Below are 26,998 nucleotides of genomic sequence, written 5' to 3' on the forward strand. Positions count from 1 at the left end.
TCAATGGACAGTGTTCGAGTACCTTTAAACTCAGCAAAACACAGATTTTTAGGTAAATTTGGATCCCACAGTACTATTCACACCTATAAAAATTATTTTGCTACAGTATTTTCAGTAATAAATTTTTAGCTTTTAGCAAATAAGTGATATCCAAACACACTCTAAGTATAACAAAGCACTTAATCACGGTTCCTCAAGTTTTGGAAATTGTATACACAAAATAGCTCATGAGTGAATTAGGTAAACCTGCATTTGGACCCAGTTTTTTCCTTTATGATCAGTGAAATCTTTATAGGAGTTAATTGTTTTTCCTAAATTTAAAATTTAAATTAAATTAAGATTCCTTATTCTTGCTTTAGTCCAATTGTGGGTAGAATTGTGAGGCAAGAGGGCCACGTTTCAAAATAACCCATGTCTGGATTGGTTCTGGCTTGAAAATATCTGAAACTAAAACATTTTCTGGGACTAGTGGCTGAGCTACATCCTTTGTTGAAATGTCCTTGTTCTCCTCCTCCATTGCATCTAATCCAAGTCATTTTCTAAGTAACGCAACCACTTCTTGTTCTCATCAACTTTTTGCTACCTTCCTCCTCAAAGTTGGAGCTTTGCAAGCATTCACCTCACTATGTTGGACTTCATTAGACATGACAGAATCTAAATTATCTAAACAATGTNTCCACATCAGCCTCAAATGGGATTTTATTCACACTATCCACATCTGGTTTGTTCACCTCCTAATATGTTGCTAACATCAAAAGGTTCTCCATAATCGAACAGCGAAACCATTTGCTCTTCGGGCCTTAACGCATCAACCGGACTAGAATTTGAAACGTTTGAATCATAAGATGAATAAGAAGAACTTGATTGGTCCATAAGGTCCTTGCCAATGCTAAATTGATTGGTGTCTTCTTTTTGCGAACCTTGAATTCTCTCAAAATCATGTGTCAAGTTGCATTCTTCATGAGGTTTCTTGTCCATAGGACTTGATCAGATTGATGCTCAATTCCACCACCTATGTTTGTTTCTCGTCGCGATGTAAACGAACTAGATGAAGATGAGGATGAGGAGGTTATGGATGATAACTCATCTCCATGAACATTACCATCTTTCATAGTCAATTTTTTCTTTAAATGAGTGTTCCACACATTTTAATCTCATTATCCGTTCTTCCCGGTAAATGAGATGCAATTTTGGACCACCTGCACATTAATGTGATAATATTAAGCATCATAAAGAATAGTAAGCCCAAAATAAAAGAAGAATATACAACTATATCTACAAGTATTGCAAAAGATATCCCACAAGCTCGAGCCCATGGTAAAGTGTCACTATGGTCACGCTTAGGTGGAAAACGTCAACTAAGATCACCCCCTCTACCTATTTTAAATTCAGCCAAAAAAAAAAGTACATAGTATCTTACTTGTTCCCCCAAGCTTCGTGTAACTTTACTATAGACTCCTCTTCCTCTTTTGTAAAGTTCCCTCGCTTCACATCTGGCCGGAGGTAATTAATCCATCTCAAACGGCAACTTTTTCCACATCGTAACAATCCTACAAATCAAAGAAGAAATTAATGTGAACATACACTTCACATTTTTAGTAATAAAATAAATAATAAAAGAGATAAAATATTGTTCGCAATTGACATATAGTATATAATGACTTCATAAATAATAATTTCTACTCTCCAACCACCTTGATACTAACAGCCTTTTTTTTTTCGTCATCATATGATAAACATGGTTGCGTTTTCAAAATCATTACTCGAAAATGGCTAATATTTCCAAAGGTTTTATGTATAATATGACTATATATATATATATATATATATAATCATGTACATACGACTTTACCTTTGATAGTGGGGGCGTCAAAAGATACCTAGTGTTTTAGCCGTCACATATACAATTGTTTTTTCTATTTCATTATTATATTTACGAGTGTTCCAAATTTGACGTGCATTGACAATTTTTACCTAATCACTTTTTTCTTTGTTGTCTATTTATCTTCCTAAATTCCACTTTTTGTACTTCGCTATCAAACAAAAGGTAACATTAACTTAGGTACAAGATTGTGAAATTTGATTCAATAAGTTTGGTCGAGTAGAAGTTGCTATCAATTCCTAACTTGGCCTTTTTTAGGTGAGATTTCCTTTACTTGCTGTATGTGGCAATCTTTTTTTTTTTTTTTTGATATGTCCACAACTTTTATTTAAGACCAACCAATCAAGAAATTATTATGTACACTTGATTTACGGGTCTGCTTTTTGAATAGGCCAGTAAAGTTGTGGTTCTAAGAGTATGTCAAAATTGACTACTATAGTAGGATTCCTAACTTTGTGATTGTCCATTAGGTTCTGATATATTATGAATGTTATTAACACATTACACAGTTTTAAGTGCAGAATAAACAATAAGCATGTATTGTTTATGAGTGAAGATTTATTATTCACCCGTTATTGCACACTTTATACATATTCTTTTTGAAATTGTGTTTTCAAAAGACGATTTCACAATTTTAACTGAAAAGACGAGTTCTAAAGGAGCGTGCTGTAACAAGATTTTCCCATTGTTCATCGTCCGAAGTAGTGGCTGTCAAACGTCTGCTCAGTGGGTTGGTGCGATACTCCACTAATTGCCATTTCTTCATGTTCCTACACCTTGAAGGAATGATGACAAATATAATTTGGAAGTATATCGTCTAGTTTCACACATGAACTTGAACTGCACATACTCTTAATGTCAAGTCAACCAACAACTTTGATTGACCTTGATTTGACACTATTTGCTCAACAACATATTTGAACTAAGATAGAGAATCTCGACGAAGAAAAAATAGGCTTTACTAGAGTTTTCCACTGAAAATTGGCTTGTAATTAATTGGTATGCCCGCATACAACTTTAAGCAAACACGCCTTAAAAAGAACGGACAACTTAGATATAGTAAACGTTTGGCTCCAAATTAAAATACCAGCTTATTTTACTATTCAGCTTATTTGTGCTGTTATTCATTAGTTTCACTGTACTTTTAGTACTATTAATGAGTCCTACTGTATTATTTCAGCTAATTTTTACCTTTATTTATAGTACTTTTAGCAAAAAAATTTCAGTTTCAGTAAAATAAGTAGATCTCAAACAGACACATAATTTCCTAAATTAAATTTAAATATATAATTAAATGACCGATAAAGCATAAACAATGTTATTTTTTTCAAGAACAATGAAATTAAAAAAATAAAAAAAACATAGCAACAAAGAGAGGGGAGTAGTGATTCTACCTTTAAGAATACCATCAGTATGAGGGTGAGATTTGATTGATTTTTATTTTTATTTTGGGTAAAGTTTAAAGTATCTCGTATAAAAGTATGCGGTTTATTATATCCCTTAGGGGATATAATTATGAATTTCTTTTTTTAAATATATATTTTCTATTAATTTTGGTTATAGAGTCAGTTGATATAAAATTAGAATAGATTTATTGGTCAATTTTAGGCCAAAGTGGGGTTTTACCATTTTCTTACAAACTTTCCAGCAAAATGCCTCATGTCTAAAACTATTTAAGAATATGCCTCTATTTTGAAACTCAATTTTTGGACAATCGGGTTATAGCGAAATTGAACTTAGAAAAAAAAAAAATTTCGGAACTCGAGTTCCACAAATTTTTTTTTTTTTTTTAATTTTCAATTCGCTATAACTTAATTGTCCAAAAATCGAGTTTTAAATTGAAACTTAATTTTTAGAAAATCAAGTTTCAAAACATGGGCATTTCCATAAATAGTTTCAGATAAGGGGCATTTTGTTGGAAAGTTTTTACGAAAGGGACAAATGCCCATTTTGACCATCAATTTTAAATACCAGACACAAAATTAAAATGGATTATCTTAACCTCTATGGACCATCTCGTACAAATAGATGCCTAAGCCAAAAAGAAAATAAAAAACAAAGGTTGAAAGTTGAAGTTCTACCTACCAAGTATTTATTTGAAGAAAATCTTAACAAACCAGAGGAAATGGTCTCAAATTTCGCTGCCAATTAATCATTTGAACAGATTCTCACCAAACTAGCTGAAGGTCTTATTTTGCTGCTTTGTTTGGAGCTAAGCTAGTGGCATCTTGTCAACGAAAGAAGGATACAAATTTCTGGAAAACGATATCATCAAATAAAATGTGATTTGGTAACGTCAATGACTAGTGTGTAAAACTTGGCTTTGAGAGATGTTAGAACAAAAACAATGAATATGTCCATTGACTGTTTAAGCACTACTATTACCATACCACAATGACTGGGTTTTTGGTATTGCAGTATTGCGCACTCAAAGTCCACAGTCCACACCTACTTTGATTTTCCATAAAGGCATGCATTATCAAATTGAAAACATAACTTGAGTTGTGTCGATTAATCATTTATCATATGTAGTAGGGGTAAAATACTATTTTAGTCATAAATTTGATCAATATTATTTTTCATTCTTAAATATTAAGAAGTTTGTTATTTATCCTTAAACTATTTAAAAGTTCGTCTTTCATCCCGAAACTATTAAAAATGTTTTATTTGTATCCTTAAACTATAAAAAAGTTATATATATTTTTTCATCCATAAACTATTGAAGATTTCTTTCTTTTTATCATTATTTTTGTCACTAAACTATTGAAAAATCTCTTTACAAAGCTTAAGGATGAAAAAAGGACTTTACAAAGTTTAAAGACGAAAAATATAATTTTGATAAAATTTAAAAACCAAAATATTATTTTATCCTATGTAATATGTCATGATCCAAATATGCCATTGGGGTAAAAGAGAAATGTACTGGTATTCTTTAACCCCCAAAAATTACTAGGCTTTTTGTTGCTAGAAGCCTACACAATTTTTTTTTGGACATGATGAAATTCTTATTTTTCTATTGAGTTATTGAATTTGTTTCATATTAACCTGTCATGGGCTGAGTGATAATGTGCCTAATTTCCTTAATTTGTCTATGAAATCTCAAAATTTTCATTGAGTTGTCATCTTTATCCTAATATAAGTAAAAAAAGTGATGCTATTCTAAATAGAAAGAATGTATATGTATATGTATCTATATATTTTATGACGAGAAAGCTGTAAAATTTGTTAGTGTGAAATTCTTATTTTGCTGTGGAATTAATTAATTTGTTTCATACTAACTTGTCATTGGCTAGTGATAACATTCTTGATTTGCCCATGATTGATACGTAGTTCTTACACAATTTTTCACAAGCTGTCATAAGCCACCCAAGGAGAAGCCTAAAACATACGGACCCTATTAATAAGGTAAGGCCAAGTCTTCAATTAAAAGCCGACAAAGGGGCCACAATCATAAATTCTCGGCAGAAGCCCATAAAGGACTACACCTACAAAATGATCCAAGAATCCACTCAACAAGGCAATGAACTAATATCCATAGAAAAGTCGAAGCAAGCCCGTATAAGCCCAAGACGGAAAGCAAAGAAGATCAAGAGAGTATGATGAATTCAGCTTTAGACCAGCAGAATAGAAATTAGTTTGCTCTAAAATATTTATCATCATCTCATCCCTTAAAATTCCAAAGGACTGAAGTCCAATGAATCAATCACATGCACCACTAAGTTAGTCCAACACATCTTCTCAAAAAAAAAAAAAAAAAAAAAAGAATTCATCCTATACAATTTGAATTGAGTTTATACTCTGAATTTGGGAGTTCAAGCTGAAGTATCTTGTATCTCAATTAACTCAAAGCATCTGGTTTAGAATAGGTTATTTAGACTTTTGCTAAACTTTTTTTTGTTGAAAGTGTGCTAAAGTATACTAATACTTAAAAAAAAAAAATAATTTGAGAAAAAAGTTTTTAAAAAAAGTGAGAAAAAGTGAAAAAAAAAAAAAAAAGTGAGAAAATATTATTAAAAAAAAGTGAGGTTTCAAAAAATTATACATAAAAGCTAAAGCTTAGCTTATAAGTTCTAGTGAAATAGTCACTAATGACTACTTGATTATTATGGTCCAACTATATACTTCGTGTATACTTGAATGAATCTTTTCACGATTTAATAAATTTTCCATTACTTATAATTTTTTTTTTTTTTAAGTTTGTATATAAAGTGAGAAGTGTTGAAATTTTGGCTATGTTTGTAACCGTTTTTATTTTCTATTTTTAAAAACTTGTTTTGGGGGATATAAATAAAAAACAATTTTTTTTGTATTTTTGAAACAAAAGACATATTAGGTTAGTTGAATTAAAAAAAAAAAAAAAGTTTTTTTTTTAAAGAAAAAGTAGTTTTTTGAAGAAAAAAAATAAAAAATACTAAAATATGTTGTTACTAGGATTTGAACTTTAATGCTAACTCATTAAATGAGGAAAATTCATTAAATTAAATACATATTTTCATTGAATTTTGAAAATTAAAAACTGAAAACAGCTTTTTGCATGTTTTCAGTTTCTTTCACGAATTAAGTTTTGAAAACAGTTTTTTTTTTTCGTCCATTTTGGGTTGCTAAACAAGTTTTTTAGTCTCAAAAATAAAAAATTGTTTATAGAAACAGAAAATAAGGGAAAAAAGTTACCAAACATACCCTAAGTCTTTTCATATTTTACATTTTCAAAGAATATGCTGGCAGTGAAGTTGTGAGAAAACAAGAACTAGTAGTGGTCTTGTTGATTAGAGCCGTGAGAAATTAGTCTCTTTCCTCATTTTGCCAAATAACTTTGAATAATACCTATAACACCAATAAATTCCGTTTTTTGCAATATTTAGCTAAAAGACTCGTGCAAATGTGTGGTCTTTAAAATTAGTAGGTTGAAATAAAATTGAGTTAATCCTTGGTCTTTTTTTTTTTTTTTTTTTGGTATTTAATCATGTGATTATTTAATATTAGATAGGTTTCTTTTTTTGAGAAAAAAAGAAAGAGATAATTAATTAATTAATTAATATTTAGTTATTTAATTATTAAATAACAATAATAATATAATCTAAAAAAATAAGTTGTGAAAAATTTAATGCATAAATTCATTCCAAATTAAATAGATTTGATAAATTTCAAGACTAATATAGATTTGATAAATGAAAAATAATGTAAGCATGAAAAATATGATCATTAAAAAAAAAAAAAAAAAAAACCATTGGAAAGTATGATTGTTGAAAATTTTTAAAATGTTACCATTGGGGGATTCAAAAATATAGTTATTGGGACTTAGAAAAATATAATAGGTGGGAATGCATAAAGAAATATTAAAAGAAAGAATAAATGAAAATTAAAGAAAGAATGAAAAAATAATATTTAAATAGGATAGAGAAGTGATAGAGAGTTTGTTGGAATGAATATTCGAAAAAGTAAGTAGGTAAAAAATAAATGCAACTGTTCACTCTCCAAACAATACAAAAATTTAGAGAAGTTGCTGAAAATGCTCTTAGACTGTTTGGTTCAGTGGAAGGGAAAGGAAGAGAAGAGAAAAGAAAAGGTAAGAAAAAGAAAAAAGGTCAAAAATCCTGTTGGCATTAATCCAGATGTGTTAGGACATACGTGATTCACATGTTAGGAACATATATCACTATTTTATATAGTTGGCTAATCCTTTGACAAAACGCACCTTACTTGTATTTTGGTAGATCTATGATGTGTTTAATACTTCAAAAAACCTTGTTTCAAGTTCAAGTGTTAAAGCCATGCAAGTCTGTCCAAGAATCAAGTGAGAAAGTACTGAAATTTAAAGCTCGATAGCTTCTCGACACCCCCTCGATACCTGGCTATCTGTCAAACTCTTCAGCTGATTCTTATCGCAATCTTGATAGCTTCTCGATAGCTAGTCGACCGATCGAGAAAGTTTCTGTCCCCTCGACACTTCCTCGATAGCTGTATTTGTTGAGATTCATTAAACCTCGACACCTTCTTGACACCTGCTATCTGTCGAGGTTATGAAAATTCAAATTTCTATTTTTGGGCCAGGCTTATGTATTTGTGTAGGGTTTCTTTTCTCACAACCTTAAATCTATTTAAGGCTTATTTTAGAAGTCATTACATAAGAGAATACAAAGAAAACATATTCAAAAGGTGACTTGTACCTTATTCTCTCTGAAAGAAGCTACTGCGTCTTTGCGCCTTAGGGTTTTGTAACTAAGTGCTTCTTGATCTTCATTATTGATGAAGTGAAGAACTTTGCATTCAACATTCTTCTTCCTTAAGTTGGTGAGTGAGTCATGTATTAGGATTCGTGCAAAGAAATTAGTCACGTATTGGGATCTGTGCAACATCAAAGGGTAGTGTTCATATATTGAAGAGTTCAAAGATTTTGAAGCGGTAGAAGGTTTCTGCTATGAGTTCATCTACGGGATTGTAGAATCTAGGGACAAAGGTTTTCTACTAGATCTGAAACTTCTCTTTACTATAGTGGATTGCTTTTTAGGAAGGTTTCCCCCCAGGTTTTTTACTGTGAAACTGGTTAGTTTTATTGGTTTTCCTAGGTTATCATATCTTGTCTTATTTATTTTTCCATTGCATGATTTTGACATGAGATTGATGTTTGTTTGTTTTAACAAGTTTTATTCATAATAAATCTAATTAACAACTTGGGTTTAAAACTTGTTAATTCTATCAACTGGGTCTAAATTTCCCAACAAGTGATATCAGAGCGGGTTCACTCTAATTGGATTAATTTCCTAAGTGTGATCCTTAACTCCTGTTGTCATGGATAGAGGACAATCTTTATTTATACCTTATTTAGTTTATGACATTAATTATGCGTATTGGAAAGTTCGTATGAAAGTTTTTTTGCAGGCTCTAGGTGAACAGGTTTGGCAAGCTGTTGAAGTTGGCTGGATTAAGCCAAAGGAAGCGCCGGTGGATTGGGATGATGCAACAATCATAGCGGCAAATTTCAATAGTAAGGCCTTGAATGCTTTGTTTTGTGGGGTGACCAATGAGGAATTCAAGAAAATATCATCCACGAAAATTGCCAAGGAAGTTTGGACCATTCTTGAGACCATCTATGAAGGTACCAAGGCAGTAAAGACTGTGAAGCTTCAACAACTCACTAGTAATTTTGAAGAAATAAGGATGAAAGAGGATGAAACTTTTGATGAGTTTTATGCTAAACTCAAGGATATTGTGAATTCTGCTTTCAACCTTGAAGAATGTATTGCAGAATCCAAAATTGTTAGGAAAATCCTTAGGTTCTTGCCTAATAGATTCCATGCCAAGATCACTACCATTGAGGAAGCAAAAGACATTGATCAAATTCCTTTGACTGAACTTGTAAAGAACCTTCAAACCTATGAGATGGGATTAATCTCAATGGGAATAGGTGGAAAGAGTAAAAACTTGGCTCTTAAGGGTATAGAGGAAGAGATTGAGGGCTCTGAAGATGAAAATGAAAGTGAAGATGAGGTTGAGGATCTAACCTTCATAACTGATGAGATTATCAAGCTTCTTCAGTTTAGGAAAAATGATAAAGGCAAACCTCCTAGGAAACCTAAATCCTCTAGGAAGGGCAAGAATAAGAAACCCCTCATCAAATGCCATGAGCGCAAAGGTTTTGGTCATATGAGGATAGAGTGTTCAAACTACCTCATTAAGGAAAAGACCAAGGAGTCAAAAGATAAAAGGTTGGTTGCATTCTACCTGGTGATTAAAGCAATAAATAAATTTATAGACAAATCTATTTCTTTGTTTCGCGACGCAGAATTGTAGACTTTCATAGTTCTGAAATTCAAACTCAAAAAAGAATTAACTGACATCTCCTCCCGATGACGAATAATCAGCCAAAACTTGTTCGAAATACTAACACCCAATTAAAATTAATTTGGATGTTGCAGGATAGATTATGATCTCCCCAAATATTAGTTAGCTTTTGGTAACATTCCAAACATTGTAATTCTATATTTCCAAAGAACTCAACAACCACAACATACTTCATCATTGTGTCTAATGTCTATTCTATGCCATTGCCTCTATATGTACACTCAAATTAGCACAGGCAAGAAGTTTATAGAAGTCACTGCATCTACAATCAAACATTGAACTTAAAGAGAAGTTCATATGAAAAGCTGTATTTGTTGAGATTCATTAAACCTCGACACCTTCTTGACACCTGCTATCTGTCGAGGTTATGAAAATTCAAATTTCTATTTTTGGGCTAGGCTTATGTATTTGTGTAGGATTTCTTTTCTCACAACCTTAAATCTATTTAAGGCTTATTTTAGAAGCCATTACATAAGAGAATACAAAGAAAACATATTCAAAAGGTGACCTGTACCTTATTCTCTCTGAAAGAAGCTACTGCGTCTTTGCGCCTTAGGATTTTGTAACTAAGTGCTTCTTGATCTTCATTATTGATGAAGTGAAGAACTTTGCATTCAACATTCTTCTTCCTTAAGTTGGTGAGTGAGTCATGTATTAAAATTCGTGCAAAGAAATTAGTCACGTATTGGGATCTGTGCAACATCAAAGGGTAGTGTTTATATATTAAAGAGTTCAAAGATTCTGAAACGGTAGAAGGTTTCTGCTATGAGTTCATCCACGGGATTGTAGAATCTAGGGACAAAGGTTTTCTACTAGATCTGAAACTTCTTTTTACTATAGTGGATTGCTTTTTAGGAAGGTTTCCCCCCAGGTTTTTTACTGTGAAACTGGTTAGTTTTATTGGTTTTCCTGAGTTATCATATCTTGTCTTATTTATTTTTCCATTGCATGATTTTGACATGAGATTGATGTTTGTTTGTCTTAACAAGTTTTATTCATAATAAATCTAATTAACAACTTGGGTTTAAAGCTTGTTAATTCTATCAACTGGGTCTAAATTTCCCAACAAGTGGTATCAGAGCGGGTTCACTCTAATTGGATTAATTTCCTAAGTGTGATCCTTAACTCCTGTTGTCATGGATAGAGGACAATCTTTATTTATACCTTATTTAGTTTATGACATTAATTATGCGTATTGGAAAGTTCATATGAAAGTTTTTTTGCAGGCTCTAGGTGAACAGGTTTGGCAAGCTGTTGAAGTTGGCTGGATTAAGCCAAAGGAAGCGCCGGTGGATTGGGATGATGCAACAATCATAACGGCAAATTTCAATAGTAAGGCCTTGAATGCTTTGTTTTGTGGGGTGACCAATGAGGAATTCAAGAAAATATCATCCACGAAAATTGCTAAGGAAGTTTGGACCATTCTTGAGACCATCTATGAAGGTACCAAGACAGTAAAGACTGTGAAACTTCAACAACTAACTAGTAATTTTGAAGAAATAAGGATGAAAAAGGATGAAACTTTTGATGAGTTTTATGCTAAACTCAAGGATATTGTGAATTCTGCTTTCAACCTTGAAGAATGTATTGCAGAATCCAAAATTGTTAGGAAAATCCTTAGGTTCTTACCTAATAGATTCCATGCCAAGATCACTACCATTGAGGAAGCAAAAGACATTGATCAAATTCCTTTGACTGAACTTGTAAAGAACCTTCAAACCTATGAGATGGGATTAGTCTCAATGGGAATAGGTGGAAAGAGTAAAAACTTGGCTCTTAAGGGTATAAAGGAAGAGATTGAGGGCTCTGAAGATGAAAATGAAAGTTAAGATAAGGATGAGGATCTAACCTTCATAACTGATGAGATTATCAAGCTTCTTCAGTTTAGGAAAAATGATAAGGGCAAACCTCCTAGGAAACCTAAATCCTTTAGGAAGGGCAAGAATAAGAAACCCCTCATCAAATGCCATGAGCGCAAAGGTTTTGGTCATATGAGGATAGAGTGTCCAAACTACCTCATTAAGGAAAAGACCAAGGAGTCAAAAGATAAAGGGTTGGTTGCATTCTACCTGGTGATTAAAGCAATAAATAAATTTATAGACAAATCTATTTCTTTGTTTCGCGACGCAGAATTGTAGACTTTCATAGTTCTGAAATTCAAACTCAAAAAAGAATTAACTGACATCTCCTCCCGATGACGAATAATCAGCCAAAACTTGTTCGAAATACTAACACCCAATTAAAATTAATTTGGATGTTGCAGGATAGATTATGATCTCCCCAAATATTAGTTAGCTTTTGGTAACATTCCAAACATTGTAATTCTATATTTCCAAAGAACTCAACAACCACAACATACTTCATCATTGTGTCTAATGTCTATTCTATGCCATTGCCTCTATATGTACACTCAAATTAGCACAGGCAAGAAGTTTATAGAAGTCACTGCATCTACAATCAAACATTGAACTTAAAGAGAAGTTCATATGAAAAAAATAACAATGTCAAGAGTCCATTATGGTCAAGACTATCACTTAGGAACTGACCAATGGCAAGGAGCAGTTCTGTCGGATCTGACCTTGAGATCCAGCCAAAACATTAAGCCCTGACATCTTCATCATTGCCCAAGCAGATTCACTCATTTCCAATGATTCCATGGGTTAAGAAGAAGGCTGAGTGGTGGTCCTATTGCTGTCTTGATACCTCATTCTCATGTCAGTAAGGAAATCAGAAGCTCTGGTTGGGTCAGGCTGTCCTAACCCCTTGAAGTCATAGAGGTGTTTCTGTATGAACTCATAGCCAATCTTCCCAATTTTGAGTGCAACTTCAGATGATCAAGAAACCGATGCAAACCAAAGCAACATTTTAAACCTTTTTCAATTCCATAAAACAAGGGCATAAAATGAGAAAAGGCAGAGAACTAGTAAGTACCTAAAAGATGCACTATTTCTCTTTCATCAAAACCTCTTAAGGCCAAAAAGGGGAAGTGTCTATAATATTATCATCCAGTCATGGAATCTTGGCCAGTGCTTTGTTGAAGTATGAATAAATGTTGTCCCTTCAGCCTGTTAACACTGGATAGAAAGGGCCACGAGCCTGCGATGTCAAGTAAAACAGTTTACATAAGAGAACGCCAATAAAAAGAACAGCTAAATATTGTAAAATAATTAAATAAAGAGAAAACAGAGAGAAGCATAAAATAGCTATCCTCAGCTTGGCTGCTGAGAAGTGGAGGTGAAGGGTTTGGTCCCCCAATAAAGGAGAAAAGATTCAACTAAACCAAGTGTAATGTAATTACTTGGCTGCAAGAAGTTGAAGAATCAACCAAGAACATCAAATTTGTTTGTTTATCTTTTCACCTTCAAAGAAACTGGTATAATGTGGACAGAGAAGAATCAACTGGGGACAAAAGATATATAGGGAAGCACAATACACACACACACACACACACACACACACACAAGTCAAGAGAGAGAGAGAGAGAGAGGAATGGATTGTAAATCATAAAAAGAAAATTATTAACAATAGAATCATGAATCAATATCAAAATGTTATGTGAAAGAGTTATCAAAATAGAAGTGTCCATCATTATTAGTTTTGCCAACAAAATAATACGTACAAGATATTTGAAGAGGGGATAAAAAAATTTTGAAGAAGGAAGAAATGAAATTTTGGTTACTTCAAGGAAACCAATACCTCACCTCCAAATTTGATAAAATGAACTTTTTCAAGGGAGTCCACCTCTTACACAACATGTGTTTTAATTGAAATAATATCTGATCATGTTTTCAAAAACCCCCTGCTGAATTTATCAAATTGGAGACTTGGGTTGCCACAAAGCAAATATAATTCTATTCATCCTTCTCTAAATCGTTTACTTTCTCAAAATATTTGCATGTATCAACTTACCTGATCTAGATGTCAGCTAATAAACTGAATCTGCTCCTCCCAAATTTATCTCATACAATTTGATTTGAATGGTTAGTAAGCTATTAGACCTGGCAGGCAACCAATTCCAGCTGCCTTCCCATATAACCGATATTAAACTAATTGGGAAGTAAAGTTAACAATGCAATAGTTTTCTCTTCAACAAAATCGAATTCATTAATATACTAGAAGACCAAATAACTACATGCAACAGAACATCTTAATAAGATGGGACAAAAAAAGTAGACTCTAAATTTAACCAGCATGTTTATCGGTGTTCATGCGTATCCTTTCAGTCATTCCTCCATGTGCAAATTCATGTATAGCTAAGTTAGCTAAAAACTTTTGTGCTAACCTATTGCTATTTGTGCCAAGTGCTCAACAACTTGGGGAATTCATAATTTCCTAATATAACATGTTTTGTTCAAAATAAAGGATGATTTGAAAACAACCTCAGTGATTAAAAGTTTCGATGAGGGGATTTCTAAAAGAGCGCATATGAGACTGTATTTGTTTCTATAGTAGATTTATCAGACTTTGGAATTAAATTATTTATTTGTCAAATTGCATTTCAATCAAGAAATCTCCTTCAAGAAATGAAAAACCAAAAGAAAATTGACCTACATGAACTATAAGGGTAATGAAAAATCCTGAAAGTAATCCAGTTAGGTCATGTTTTGTACACCTTTTGAAGTTAGTCAATAATTAAAATAGGTGGTATGAGTTATCCTTGAAGAGCCCCTTATAGTAATTTGATTTAGTCCAAGAAATAAGTAACGTGCCCACTTTTGGTAAGGTTTTCCAATTATATATGCCACATTTGTAGTACAGATGCTCCCTCCACCCGTGTAATGATGGAGGTAAACAGTATGTGTTTTGACCATATGAGCACCTTTCCTCTTGACATGAGAGATTAGTGTCACGCCATCTGTAAAGCAATAGGTGCATATTCTGAACCGTTTCAAAAGTGTATCTAGTCATACCAAATTTGGTTACCGGTCCAATGGCTAATTGGAGATTTGGAAATACCTAGATTATAGTGCTCTACTATTAATTGTGTTTGGATTAACTTTTCGCTTATTTGCTGATTGTTGAAAATGTGCAAAACGTACAGTTGTACCTATAAATGTAAGTTTTTAAAAACTATACAAGAGGAGAACCAGGTGATACACTAGAGCAGATAACTACTTCCATAAGGCTTTGGATATTAATTTCTAACTTTCGTCTGAAATTAATATTTCTGGAAAATTTACTGTTGAAAATACCATGTTTACTTAAATAAATTTTTTGCGGATGAATAATAGAATTTCATTTTAAACCAGTATGAAAGCACAAAAGTAAAATTCTAGGGCTATTAACTAGACAAAATTAATAGCCAAAAACAAAATGATAATGTTACACAACAATGGGGCTATTAACTAGACTACTGTTAAAAGCATCTGAAATAACTTTAGGAATGTTAACTCCAGATATTCGATGAATCCAACAAACACTATCTCGTATATTCTTTATTGCACATTGTTTAACTAATAATCATAAGGATCACAGCAACAACAACAATATAAATACAAATACAAATGACAATATTGTAAACTTACAATATGCCCAAAGTATTTACTACTTCATGCAAACAATAGAGCCACCCCATTTAAAATGTTCAACCATGACAAAGTAGTGGGGTAGAGAAATGTGTTCTTACACTATAGCATAAACCAGGGCTAGACCAAAACGTGCAGTTCTGCAATAGTGAGCGAGTTTATTTTGTTGTGTAGCTATTACTAGCATAAAAGCTTATCCACCTGTAAGCAAAGGTTTTTCATCATTAACACAAGTACAAACATTTTTGGCCAATGGAAAGTAAATTAAAAATGAACAATCCGTTTGACAATATAAAAAGAAATTTTTTTAAGGAAAAAATATTATGAAATAGAGTATGTTCTAATATATTAGTGTTGAAGTCCTAAAGAATATACCTTAAATCACTATTTGTTTCCACCAAACTCTTCTTGGACTAATTCCTTTGTGAGCATTCTTCTTGGATCTTCGTACCTTGTGTTGTTCTTTGCCAACCACATTTACCAGCCATTTTGGATGTTTACTTAAGAATTCAAGGAAACCTATAGTCAATCCGAACATGAACCCTCATCCGCACCCCAACAATACAACTTTCCAACAACCAATTTCCAAACTTGAAATCATCATCTTGAATGGTTAATGATGGCATGGTTGTTGTCCCTCAACATTGTCACAAAGTCTTATTAATGGAAATCCACATAACCCCAACCCCAAGTCTCCAAAGTAAGAAACATTTGCAAATGTATTGAACTGATTACCTACAGGTATTGCCCCACAAGACGATTTTCCGATAGATTTAAAACTTCAAGTGAAGTAATATCTGCTAACTGTGAGCATGTTTGAGGAGAGATTTAACCATTCAAGATTGGTCAAATTTCCCAATGATGGAGACCTATGACCTATAAGATTATTGTACGAGAAGTTAAGCCCCTTGAGAGACTTAAGCTTTCCAATTGACTGTGAAATCTCACCCCTGAAACTATTGTTTGAGCAATCAATGGTTGTAAAGAGATTTTGGATTTTCACCATTTTAATATAAAATCCTTTCATGGTGACCATCATAGAATTGTTTTTTTTTTTTTTTTTTTTTGTTAAGTAAGAATTTTATATATACGAAAGGCTACTCTATGCATAAAAAACATAGAACAGACCTAGAAAATACAAGAAGAAGAAAACTGAAAAAACAAAAAAGAAAACCAAACAACAAAATAATTACAAAAGAGAAGAGAGCTAAGAAAAGAGGGGAGAGAATCACTAATCGTGAGTCCCCATGCCCAAGACCAATCAAAAAGAGTCCCACTAAAAAAGGTAATCATCTGAACACCGAAACTATCCAAATCCTCAAAAGTCCTCCGATTCCGTTCCTTCTAAATACACCATAGGATGCACAATGAAACTAAGTTCCAAATCTAAGACGAATGCTTCCCCAACCAATTCCACCAGCCAAAAGCAAATCTGGGATCGATCTAGGCATAACCCAAGACAAACCAAAAGTTATTAAGATAAAACTCCACAACCGATAAGCCATCTCACAATGAAGAAGTAAGTGGTCTACCGTCTCTGCACAATGCCGGCACATAACGCACCAGTCTACATAATCCAATCCTCTCAATCTTCTCAAGTTATCACCCATTAGGATCTTATTCCAAGCTGCACACCAAACAAAAAAAGAAACTTGCCTAGGGGCTTTAACTTTCCATATTCCTTTCCAAGGAAAGACAATTGAGGGAGAATCTCACAATTTGTTATAATACGACCGGATTCAAACTCCCCATTAGGTTTCAACTTCCATCTCATCCGGTCTCTAACATCCATTGGAGGAGAATTAGCTCCCAATATATGAAGAAAATGCAGCCCTTCATCCATCTCCCAATCATTAAATTCTCGAATAAAACGAACATCCCGAAATCTTCTATCCTCCGCCCCCGCCTTGACAAAGAAGCTCCTACAAATGCCTCCTTATTAATGGCAATACCATACAACCTTGGGAAAACTACTTGGAAAGGTTGATCCCCATACCACCCATCCTGCCAAAATCTCACTCTATTCCCCAACCCAACAACAAACTGACAATTCTTGCTAAAATCCTCCCATCCCATGCGAATACCTCTCCACAAACCACACCCATGAACTCCCCTACCTAGCTTTGAGGTCCATCCCCCCCATTCTTCCCCATATTTAGACGCTACCACCCTCTTCCTTCCCAAACCGCCACAACCATTTCCCCAATAAAGCCTTATTGAAAGTAGTAATTTTCCTTATCCCCAACCCACCATTAGCTATAAGCACACATACTTTATCCCATCCTACCAGATGAATCTTGCTATCACCCCATAGAAAGTCCCTTTGCAACTTTTTAATCTTATTAGCCACATAAGTAGGAATAGTGAAAAGAGAAAGAAAATAGGTAGGAAGACTAGATAACGTACTCTTGAGTAGCATCAATCGACCCCCTTTAGACGAATACAATCTCTTCCACTCGGCTAATTTCCGCTCAGTTTTTTCTAAAATAGGATTCCAAATTGAAAGGAAGTTATGTGAAGCCCCCAACGGTATGTCGAGGTAAGACATAGGCAAAGTTCCAACTCTACAGCCCAAAATTTCCGCCAGGGCATGCACATCACCAACCTCCCCTATAGGAACCATTTTACTCTTGTGCACATTTACCTTCAAACCTATTACCGCTTGAAAACTAAGTAATAACAACCGAATATGAAGAATTTACTCCATATCTGCATCACAAAATGGGATAGTATCGTCTGCAAACAAAAGATGTGAAACACATTCCCCACCACCCCTCCTACCCTCAACTTTAAAACCGCGGATCAAGCCAGCTCCCTCCACGGCTTTCACAATCTTCCATGGCTTTCACAATGTCATTTTCAAATGTATTGAACTAATTACCTCATGGTATCATTCCCAGAAGACGATTTTTTGATAGATTTAAAACTTCAAGACATGTAATATCTACTAACTATCCTGAAATTTCTCCTATGAGCATGTTTGAGGAGAGATCTAACCATTCAAGATTGCTCAAATTTTCCAATGTTGGAGGCATATGACCTATAAGGTTATTGTGTGAAAAGTTAAGCCCCTTGAGTGACTTAAGCATTCCAATTGACTTTGGAATCTCCTCCTTGAAATTATTGTTTGAGAAATCAATGGTTGTAAAGAGAATTTGAATTTTCACCATTCAATATAAAATCCTTTCATGGTGACCATCACAGAATCGTGATAATAGCTTTCACCCATATATTTCAATTTACCATTATTTGCATTCATGCTCATCATGGCTTTGAAATGATTGAAATATTTTGTTAGCAAAAGACTGAAATTCATTGTGAGAAAGGTCTATGATTTGCAAATTAGGGAAAGAGAATTTGGTTTTGGGATTGACTATGGCACCATGAAACTTTTTTGATCGCAAAACAAAAACCTGTAACTCTGGAAGACTCTCTAACCAATGAGGGAAGGTGCCACTTATCTTGTTGTTACCAAGATCTAGAACTTCCAACCTTCGACAATTGATCAACAATCTTGGCAATGACCCTTCCAATTGATTGTCATTGAGGTTAAGACTTCTCAAGTAGTTTCCCTTCGCAAAAGTTGCTGGAATAGTGCCATTAAGTTTGTTACTTCTCAAATCTAAGACTATGAGAGAATGACTGAAGTTTCCGAAACACAGAGGAACCGTGTTACTCAAGTGATTATGAGACAAATCAAGGACATTGAGGGAAGTGATATTACAAATCAAGGAAGGTATGTTTCCAATTAAAGAATTCCTTGAGACTGAAAAGAAATAAGTGCCGAACAGAGATACTGGAAGGCGTCCTTGAAGCAAGTTGGAACTAAGATCAAGAATATACAAATTCCTCCAAGGAAATTGTCTAATACTTGTCAAGGAGTTGTATGAAAGATTCAAGGGATACAAAGAATCCTTCGCCGCCTCCAACAACCACATTGGAATATTGCCTTTGATTTGGTTATTGGAAAGGTCTAACTCTTCTAAACTTTCCATGGATTTTATAAAATCTGGAAAGCCACTTATGTTGCAAGATAACAAATGCAAATCCTAAAGTTTGGACAAAGTATAGTCTACAATACTATAGTTGTTGAATGATAACAGAGGATTATGTGAAATATCAATTGTATAGAGAGTTTTAAGCTTTGAGAACATGCTTGACTCCAGAGGACCACTAATATTATTGAGGAAATATTTAGATGTTAAAGGCTCACAAGCTTAGCAATAGAGATTGGAATGTGGCCATGTAGGTTGTTATTACTCAAATCAAGATAATTTAAAGAATTATGCTGGAATTCATCGATCTATCTAGTGAATCGGTTATTGCCTAGAGATAATTCAAACAAAGATGGTATTGTATACACCCAAGATGGTATTGTCTCATTCAATAAGTTACCAAATAATATGAGAGATTCTAAATTGGAAGGAATCTTGTTGACTAGTTGACTATTAGAAGAATTACTTGAAGAGAAAATTTGGGTCAAGTTTGTTGTAACTTTCAGAAGCTGCCCTATGAAATTGTTGTATGAGAGATTTAAGTAAGTAAGAACTTCAAAGTTTAGGAGAGACCATGGAAACTAACCACCAAAGGTATTATCTAAGAGGACCAAAGAAGTGATTTGTGTGAGATTAGGAAGAAATGTTGGATATGATCCTATGAAATTGCATCCTCCGAGGTACAATTCTTTTAAGGACTTGAGATTGCTGATTAAATTAGGTAAGTCGATTGGGAATTCGGTTATAGAGAGATCCAAGAACTTGATAAGAGTACTCCAGTTATACGTTGGAAGGACTTGTTCCTCTTCTCTCTCTTTTAATTCATCAACGCCTCTGCCATTCACACCAATCCTCTGCTCTGCTCAATTTCAAAAACTCTTTTTCTATCAGCGATTCTTATTATTCTTGTGATTTGTACTCTAATCCTCCGAAGAATTCGTGGAAAATGGGTACAGATTGTTGTGGGTGGGATGGGGTCACCTATGATACGATGACAGGTCGTGTCATTAGTGTCAACCTTAGTTGTAGTCACCTTGAAGGTCCCATCCATCCTAATACCACCCTTTTCTCTCTTCGCCATCACCAGAGACTCAACCTTGCTTACAACTATTTCAGTGACTCCGCAATTTCATCTAAGTTTGGTGGCTTTGCAAACATGACGCATCTCAACCTCACTTGGTCCTCTTTCGCTAGTAATTTCCCATCCGAAATCTCCCACTTATCCAAACTAGTTTCACTTGATCTCACTTGGAATTTTGGCATGAGAATAGAAACGCCTAGTTTGAAAAGGCTTATTCAAAACTTAACCCATCTAACAGAACTTGTTTTGGATTGTGTTGACATGTCTTCTGTTTCACCTAATTCTTTCGTGAATTTGTCTTCCTTTTTGACATCTCTTCATCTTTCTGACTGTGGATTGAAAGGGAGATTCCCAGACAATATATTCCACCTCCCAAACCTCCAGCTGCTTAATGTATATTACAAGAATCTCACCAATTCCCTTCCAACTTCCAACGTATAACTGGAGTACTCCTCTCAAGTCCTTGGATCTCTCAATAACCGAATTCCCAATCGACTTACCTAATTTAATCAGCAATCTCAAGTCCTTAAAAAGAATTGTACCTCGGAGGATGCAATTTCATAGGATCATATCCAACATTTCTTCCTAATCTCACACAAATCACTTCTTTGGTCCTCTTAGATAATACCTTTGGTGGTCAGTTTCCATAGTCCCTCCTAAACTTTGAAGTTCTTACTTACTTAAATCTCTCATACAACAATTTCATAGGGCAGCTTCCGAAAGTTACGACAAACTTGACCCAAATTTTCTCTTCAAGTAATTCTTCTAATAGTCAACTAGTCAACAAGATTCATTCCAATCTAGAATCTCTCATATTATTTGGTAACTTATTGAATGGGACAATACCATCTTGGGTGTATACAATACCATCTTTGTTTGAATTATCTCTAGGCAATATCCGATTTATTAGACAGATTGATGAATTCCAGCATAATTCTTTAAATTATTTTGATTTGAGTAATAACAACCTACATGGCCACATTCCAATCTTAATTGCTAAACTTATGAGCCTTTACCATCTAAATATTTCCTTCAATAATATTAGTGGTCCTCTAGAGTCAAGCATTTTCTCAAAGCTCAAAACTCTCCATACAATTGATCTTTCACATAATCCTCTGTTATCATTCAGTAGCTATAGCATTGTAGACTATACTTTGTCCAAACTTTGGGATTTGCATTTGTCATCTTGCAACGTAAGTGACTTTCAGGATTTTATAAAATCCATGAAAAGTTTAGAAGAGTTAGACCTTTCCAATAACCAAATCAAAGGCAATATTCCGATGTGGTTGTTGGAGGTGGGGAAGGATTCTTTGTATTCCTTAAATCTTTCATACAACTCCTTGACAAGTATTAGATAGCTTCCTTGGAAGAATTCGTATATTCTTGATCTTAGTTCCAACTTGCTTCAAGGACCCCTTCTAGTACCTCCGTTCGGCACTTATTTCTTTTCAGTCTCAAGGAATACTTTAATTGGAAACATACCTTCCTTGATTTGTAATATCACTTCCCTCAACGTCCTTGATTTGTCTCATAATCACTTGAGTAACACGGTTCCTTCGTGTTTGGGAAACTTTAGTCATTCTCTCACAGTCTTAGATTTGAGAAGTAACAAACTTAATAGCACTATTCGAGCAACTTTTGCAAAGGGAAACTACTTGAGAAGTCTTAACCTCAATGACAATCAATTGGAAGGGTCATTGCCAAGATCGTTGATCAATTGCCAAAGGTTGGAAGTTCTAGATCTTGGTAACAACAAGATAAGTGGCATCTTCCCTAATTGGTTGAAGAGTCTTCCAGAGTTACGGGTTCTTGTTATGCGATTAAACAAGTTTCATGGTGCCATAGCCAATCCCAAAACCAAATTCTCTTTCCCAAATTTGCAAATCATAGACCTCTCTCACAATGACTTCCATGGTCTTTTGCCAACAACATATTTCAATCACTTCAAAGCCATGATGAGCATGAATGCAAATAAAGGTAAATTGAAATATATGGGTGAAAGCTATTATCACGATTCTGTGATGGTCACCATGAAAGGATTTTATATTGAAATGGTGAAAATCCAAAATCTCTTTACAACCATTGATTTCTCAAACAATAGTTTCAAAGGGGAGATTCCAAAGTCAATTGGAATGCTTAAGTCACTCAAGGGGCTTAACTTTTCATACAATAACCTTATAGGTCATATGCCTTCAACATTGGAAAATTTGAGCAATCTTGAATGGTTAGATCTCTCCTCAAATATGCTCATAGGAGAAATTCCAGGACAGTTAGTAGATATTACGAGTCTGTTTGGTTTAGGCCTGTTTTGAGTGATATCACTGGAAACTAATAACTCAGTGATGAAAAAACGTGGGACCCACAGTTTTTTTTTGTTTGGTTTGCTTTCCTAATCTTGTTTTCATCACTCAAACTCAAAAATTTTGAGTGATGAAAACCAAAAACACCAAATTGGTGTTTTCAGTTTCTGAGTTACATAACTCAATGGCATTGCTATAAATATTCGGACTTTGTGGGACCCAGCACATCTGTGTTGTCCCGTTAGTTCAGAGCTGTTTAATATTACCGTTGCAAACAACCACAACAAACCCATCGCCACCACAACACCACCACAACAAACCCAGCGCCAATCCACACCACCGAAACACCAACCCAGCATCAATCCACAACAAACCGATTCAAGCCACGCCATGACCCATAACCCATATTGTGTTAGGGTGTTTTTAGCATATTTCAGTTTCAACTTAATCACGAAATCTCTCCTCAAATAGTCTTAGGTGTAAATGGCTGGAGGAATTTAGTTTTTTTTTTGGGTCTCAACTAACAAGATTTGTTCATTTATAATTTTTTTTTTGCTATCAATAATACTTTTTTTTTTTTTTTTTTGTTGGTCAAATGTACATAGGTTTGACTTGCCTGCACAAACCATCACCCCAGAGATTGAGAAAGATCTGCATTTACTGAAGGTGTGGTGAACTCTATTTTTGTCTATGTAATTTGTTTATGTGGCACTACTTTTCAATTATACTCAAATTATTCTCTATGTTAACATTTTAATTTGTTTCATTTTTGTGAATTTTCTTATTATTTCAATTTTCAAACTTATGTGGTTAAGGAATATGCCATTATGCAACTTGGGTCACGGTCATGCAGCAATGGAACTAGGGAAATATTTAAATGTCTCTCTCTTTGTAATTAAAATTATAGCTTAAAGTTTAATTAGATCTTATGCTTCTACTTAAGAGATTGTTCGGATTTAGATAATTCACAATCTAGAAAATTAGAAATGAAGTAGAAGGTAGGGTATTTCCTATTAATGCATTTTATATGTTCAATAATGTATGTGTAGTCATTAGCCTTTGGTTGGATCCAGTTGAGCTTTCGAAAATTGTTTCCTGTGTATGGAATGTAAAAAGTTTTTATTTACCTAAAATAATTTGTGTATAATTTGACTCTAAATGGGTAAAATAACAAACTGAAACTGAAAGCTGGTTGATTTTCCACGACCTGGAATTGATATACGTCAGTATGGCACTAGTAGTTGTTTTTCTACCAATGACTTTGACTGGGTTGCTGATTCATGCCTTTCTGTAACTTTCAAGCAGCATTCTTGGTGAGAGGGGTTTACCCTACACCCTAAAAAGATGATTTTCCAGGGATATAAGTGATATCTTTTAGTCATATTCTGCCAACTACGTTTCTTCTAAAATGGCATCGGCTTAGTTAAGCGTAAAACTTGGGCTGGACTTGAAGTAATTATGATGGTAGTATCTTGGAATCTTTGATTTGTTGCTCTATCTAGGATGTTTATAGTTTCAATTTCAAAAGCTCAACTTCACTCAAAAAGTTGTGTTTGCATTACATTGACCTGAATGCACATGATTCTATTCTCTTACATGAAATTCACATCAAGAATCAATCGAACGTATCATAATTTAAGATGTGCTTTTAAATTATGATGTGCTCTTACTTTGACCAAAGTGAGCGCTATCTTATGATAACATGTTCCAGATATAAGATTAGACTTAATTCATCCCAAGATTTCTTTGGAGTTGAATAAGTTTGACTCAAACAATCTCCCATTTACTTTTGAATTATGCTGAAACTCATTTAGATTTTTAGTCATTTTATATCTATCTAAATAATGGAAAGTTATACAATACTCCATGAGCAATGCTCTCTCCTCTCACATGAATGACAAGACCTACCATGAATTTAATTCGTGAGACTTATTGTTATGTGAGGGGAAGAAACGTGGCTTCTGGTGTACTAAATAATTACAATTAAATAATCATATATAATAACTTATTGTGAAGCTTCGGTTTTTTTTTTTTTTGGATTTGGATTTTGAGGGTTGGGGGGGGGGGGATAAGTTGTTGTGAAGCTTGGATATGCATGTAGTGGTTTATGGCTTTATCTAGTTAATAGGACACTTTTTATTGACTTTGATGGTTCATTTGCTTGCTAGGAGTTTAGATTCTGTAACTTAATTATATTCTAAATTCTTATAAAAGAAAGTTCCATCTTGATTTTTGAATTTCTTCATGTTCATGATTACAGTTGAGAAGTGCCATTGATCTGTAGAGGCACTACAAGAAGGGTGATTCAAAATCCAAAACTTTGCCCATGTATTTCCAGGTAAGTCTATTTGTAATTTCTAGAATAATAGTATAGTATGTGATATCTTGGAGCTGTAAGTGGGACTCTTGTTTATTCTCCTTTGTGGTATACATTTTGTTATTTAGGCTTGGCTAATTCATACACCTTTTGGTCTTTTGACAATTAGATTGGGACAGTGATAGAGTCAGCATCAGACTTCTTCACAAGTAGACTAACAAAAAAGGAGAGTGAAGGAACAGTTGCATCTGAGGTGTTATCTAATCTCTCCCTTGCTAACTACAACTGTGTTAGGAGAGGGACTTATAACTTGCTCTGCGACTCCAACTGCGCATGCAGTTTTGGAGTTGGCATGTGAGTTTAAGTCCTTATTCCATTCTGCTAAGCATTGAGTCTAGGTTTCCCCTTCCCCTATTCCAAAAAAAAAAAAAAGGTTATATACTCTTAAAATATAAGGAGAGTAAGGGAACAGTTGCATCTGAGGTGGCATCATCCCCAGAAGACGATTTTCTGATAGATTTAAAACTTCAAGATATATATGGCTCGTTTGGTTTAGAGGTGTCTCAGTTTTCAAAACTCATAACTTAAACCAAAAACTCATAACTCATTACTCAAACCTCACATTCACTCAAAAATTACAAAACACATGTTTGGACTCATAACTCAGTTACATATTTCTACAATTTTTCTTCAAAACTGTTTACCCCACCCATTGACACTGCTAGTGCAACACTGTTGCTACCCGCATCTTATTAACAAAAAAAATATTCCTCCTTTACTTCTCCCACGCATCCTCTTACCTTTCATTTCTCTGACTCCCTTTTTAATCAAATATTTTTGTCTATCTCTCTTTCTTTGTCTCTTCCCTCTTCACTCTATATTTGATTTTTTTTTTTCCACTCTTCTCTGTTTCTTTCTTAGCTTTCTCTGTCTCTCCCCTCTTCAATTTGTATTTGATTTTTTTTCCCTCTTTTCTGTTTCTTTCTCAGCTATTTTTGGTTGGTTTGAATCTGTGGTTATTGGGTTTAAAGTGGTGGGTTTTTCAATGGTTGCTAGGTTCGGATTGGTGATGGTGGGTTTCGGTGGTGGTCATTTGGGTGTTGGTTGGGTTTCATGGTGGAGATCGGGTTTGAGATTGGGTTTTTGTAGCTAGGTTACGGTGGAGATCAGGTTATGGGTCATGGTGTGGCTTGAATCGATTGGGGTTGGGTTACGGTGGAGATCGGGTTATGGGTCATGGCGTGGCTTGAANACACAAATTGCAATAAGCCAAAGGCCCAAAGCTAGGGTTTCATTTAAAAAAAAAAAAAAGTTAACGGTTAAATAATATAATTGAAAAGGAAAAAGAAGAAGTTGGCATACCTTGGGGCAAAAAGAGGAGCGTCTAGCGAAAGCTGAAGATTGCAGAGGCAGAGCAGACCAGTAACTGAGGAAGGAAAGTCCAAAGGAAAGAGAAAAAAACGGCAGCGTTTTGTACAAAGCACTGTGTGCGTTTGGGAAGCGCGTTTTGCGCTTCCCAAACGCGTTTGCGTTTTTTTTTTTTTTTTTTTTTTTTTTTTTTTTTATTTATTTTCAGCTTTCCAGCCGGCTTTTTGTACGGTTCATTACTGTTGTGGCTATTATTTATTAAATAGTAACCACATCTTTTTCACACAAATTTTATTGTTTATGGATTTACAAATTTCACTTTAGAACAACTTTAATATCACGATACTACTTACACATTTAAAAATTATTACAATACCATATATCAAGCAACATAAAACAAAAAACACCCATACAGAAAACAAAAAGAGCACAAAATGTTGATAATCCCAACCTAATAATGAAACTTAAAAAAGGTGTCTAATTCAAAAATATAGAGGAAACTAGCTAGTCCTCAAAGCATCTTAGGTAGTACTAGGGTAATTAATACCACTCTTCAAGCAAAAAAAAAAAAAAAAAAAAAAAACCACCACACTTCAAGCCATCCAACCAACAAGATCTTTTTTTTTTTTTTTTGTAAAAGTACAACCATCCTAACTAGCATAAAGAAAATAAAAATGAACTATTGTCT

General features: G+C 34.0%; 1 protein-coding gene and 2 long non-coding RNA genes across 3 annotated transcripts; 1 reads left to right on the forward strand and 2 right to left on the reverse strand.

The window, feature by feature from the left end:
- Positions 1-355: 355 nt before the first annotated feature.
- On the reverse strand, positions 356-1,557 carry LOC112031843 (transcription factor MYB63; the record flags this gene model as incomplete). The annotated part of the gene is given in 8 exon segments (XM_024064555.2): positions 356-528; positions 531-580; positions 582-680; positions 682-735; positions 737-983; positions 986-1,150; positions 1,153-1,199; positions 1,421-1,557. Coding segments are annotated over 8 exon segments (972 nt in total), but the record flags the coding sequence as incomplete, so codon positions are not given.
- A 10,383-nt stretch (positions 1,558-11,940) lies between these two features.
- Positions 11,941-23,024, reverse strand: LOC112031844 (uncharacterized). Its single transcript, XR_002885025.2, has 4 exons — positions 15,625-23,024; positions 15,351-15,450; positions 12,656-12,820; positions 11,941-12,548 (listed from the first exon to the last, which is right to left on the reverse strand). It is a non-coding gene; the product is annotated as an uncharacterized LOC112031844 (long non-coding RNA).
- Positions 23,025-23,175: 151 nt separating this feature from the next.
- LOC136064224 (uncharacterized) lies at positions 23,176-25,466 on the forward strand. The gene is made up of 3 exons (XR_010625896.1): positions 23,176-23,291; positions 24,886-24,963; positions 25,112-25,466. It is a non-coding gene; the product is annotated as an uncharacterized LOC136064224 (long non-coding RNA).
- The last annotated feature ends 1,532 nt before the right edge of the window (positions 25,467-26,998 follow it).

The sequence above is a fragment of the Quercus suber genome, unplaced genomic scaffold (assembly GCF_002906115.3).
Source record: "Quercus suber isolate HL8 unplaced genomic scaffold, Cork oak 2.0 scaffold_648, whole genome shotgun sequence".
Classification (NCBI taxonomy): Eukaryota; Viridiplantae; Streptophyta; class Magnoliopsida; order Fagales; family Fagaceae; genus Quercus; species Quercus suber.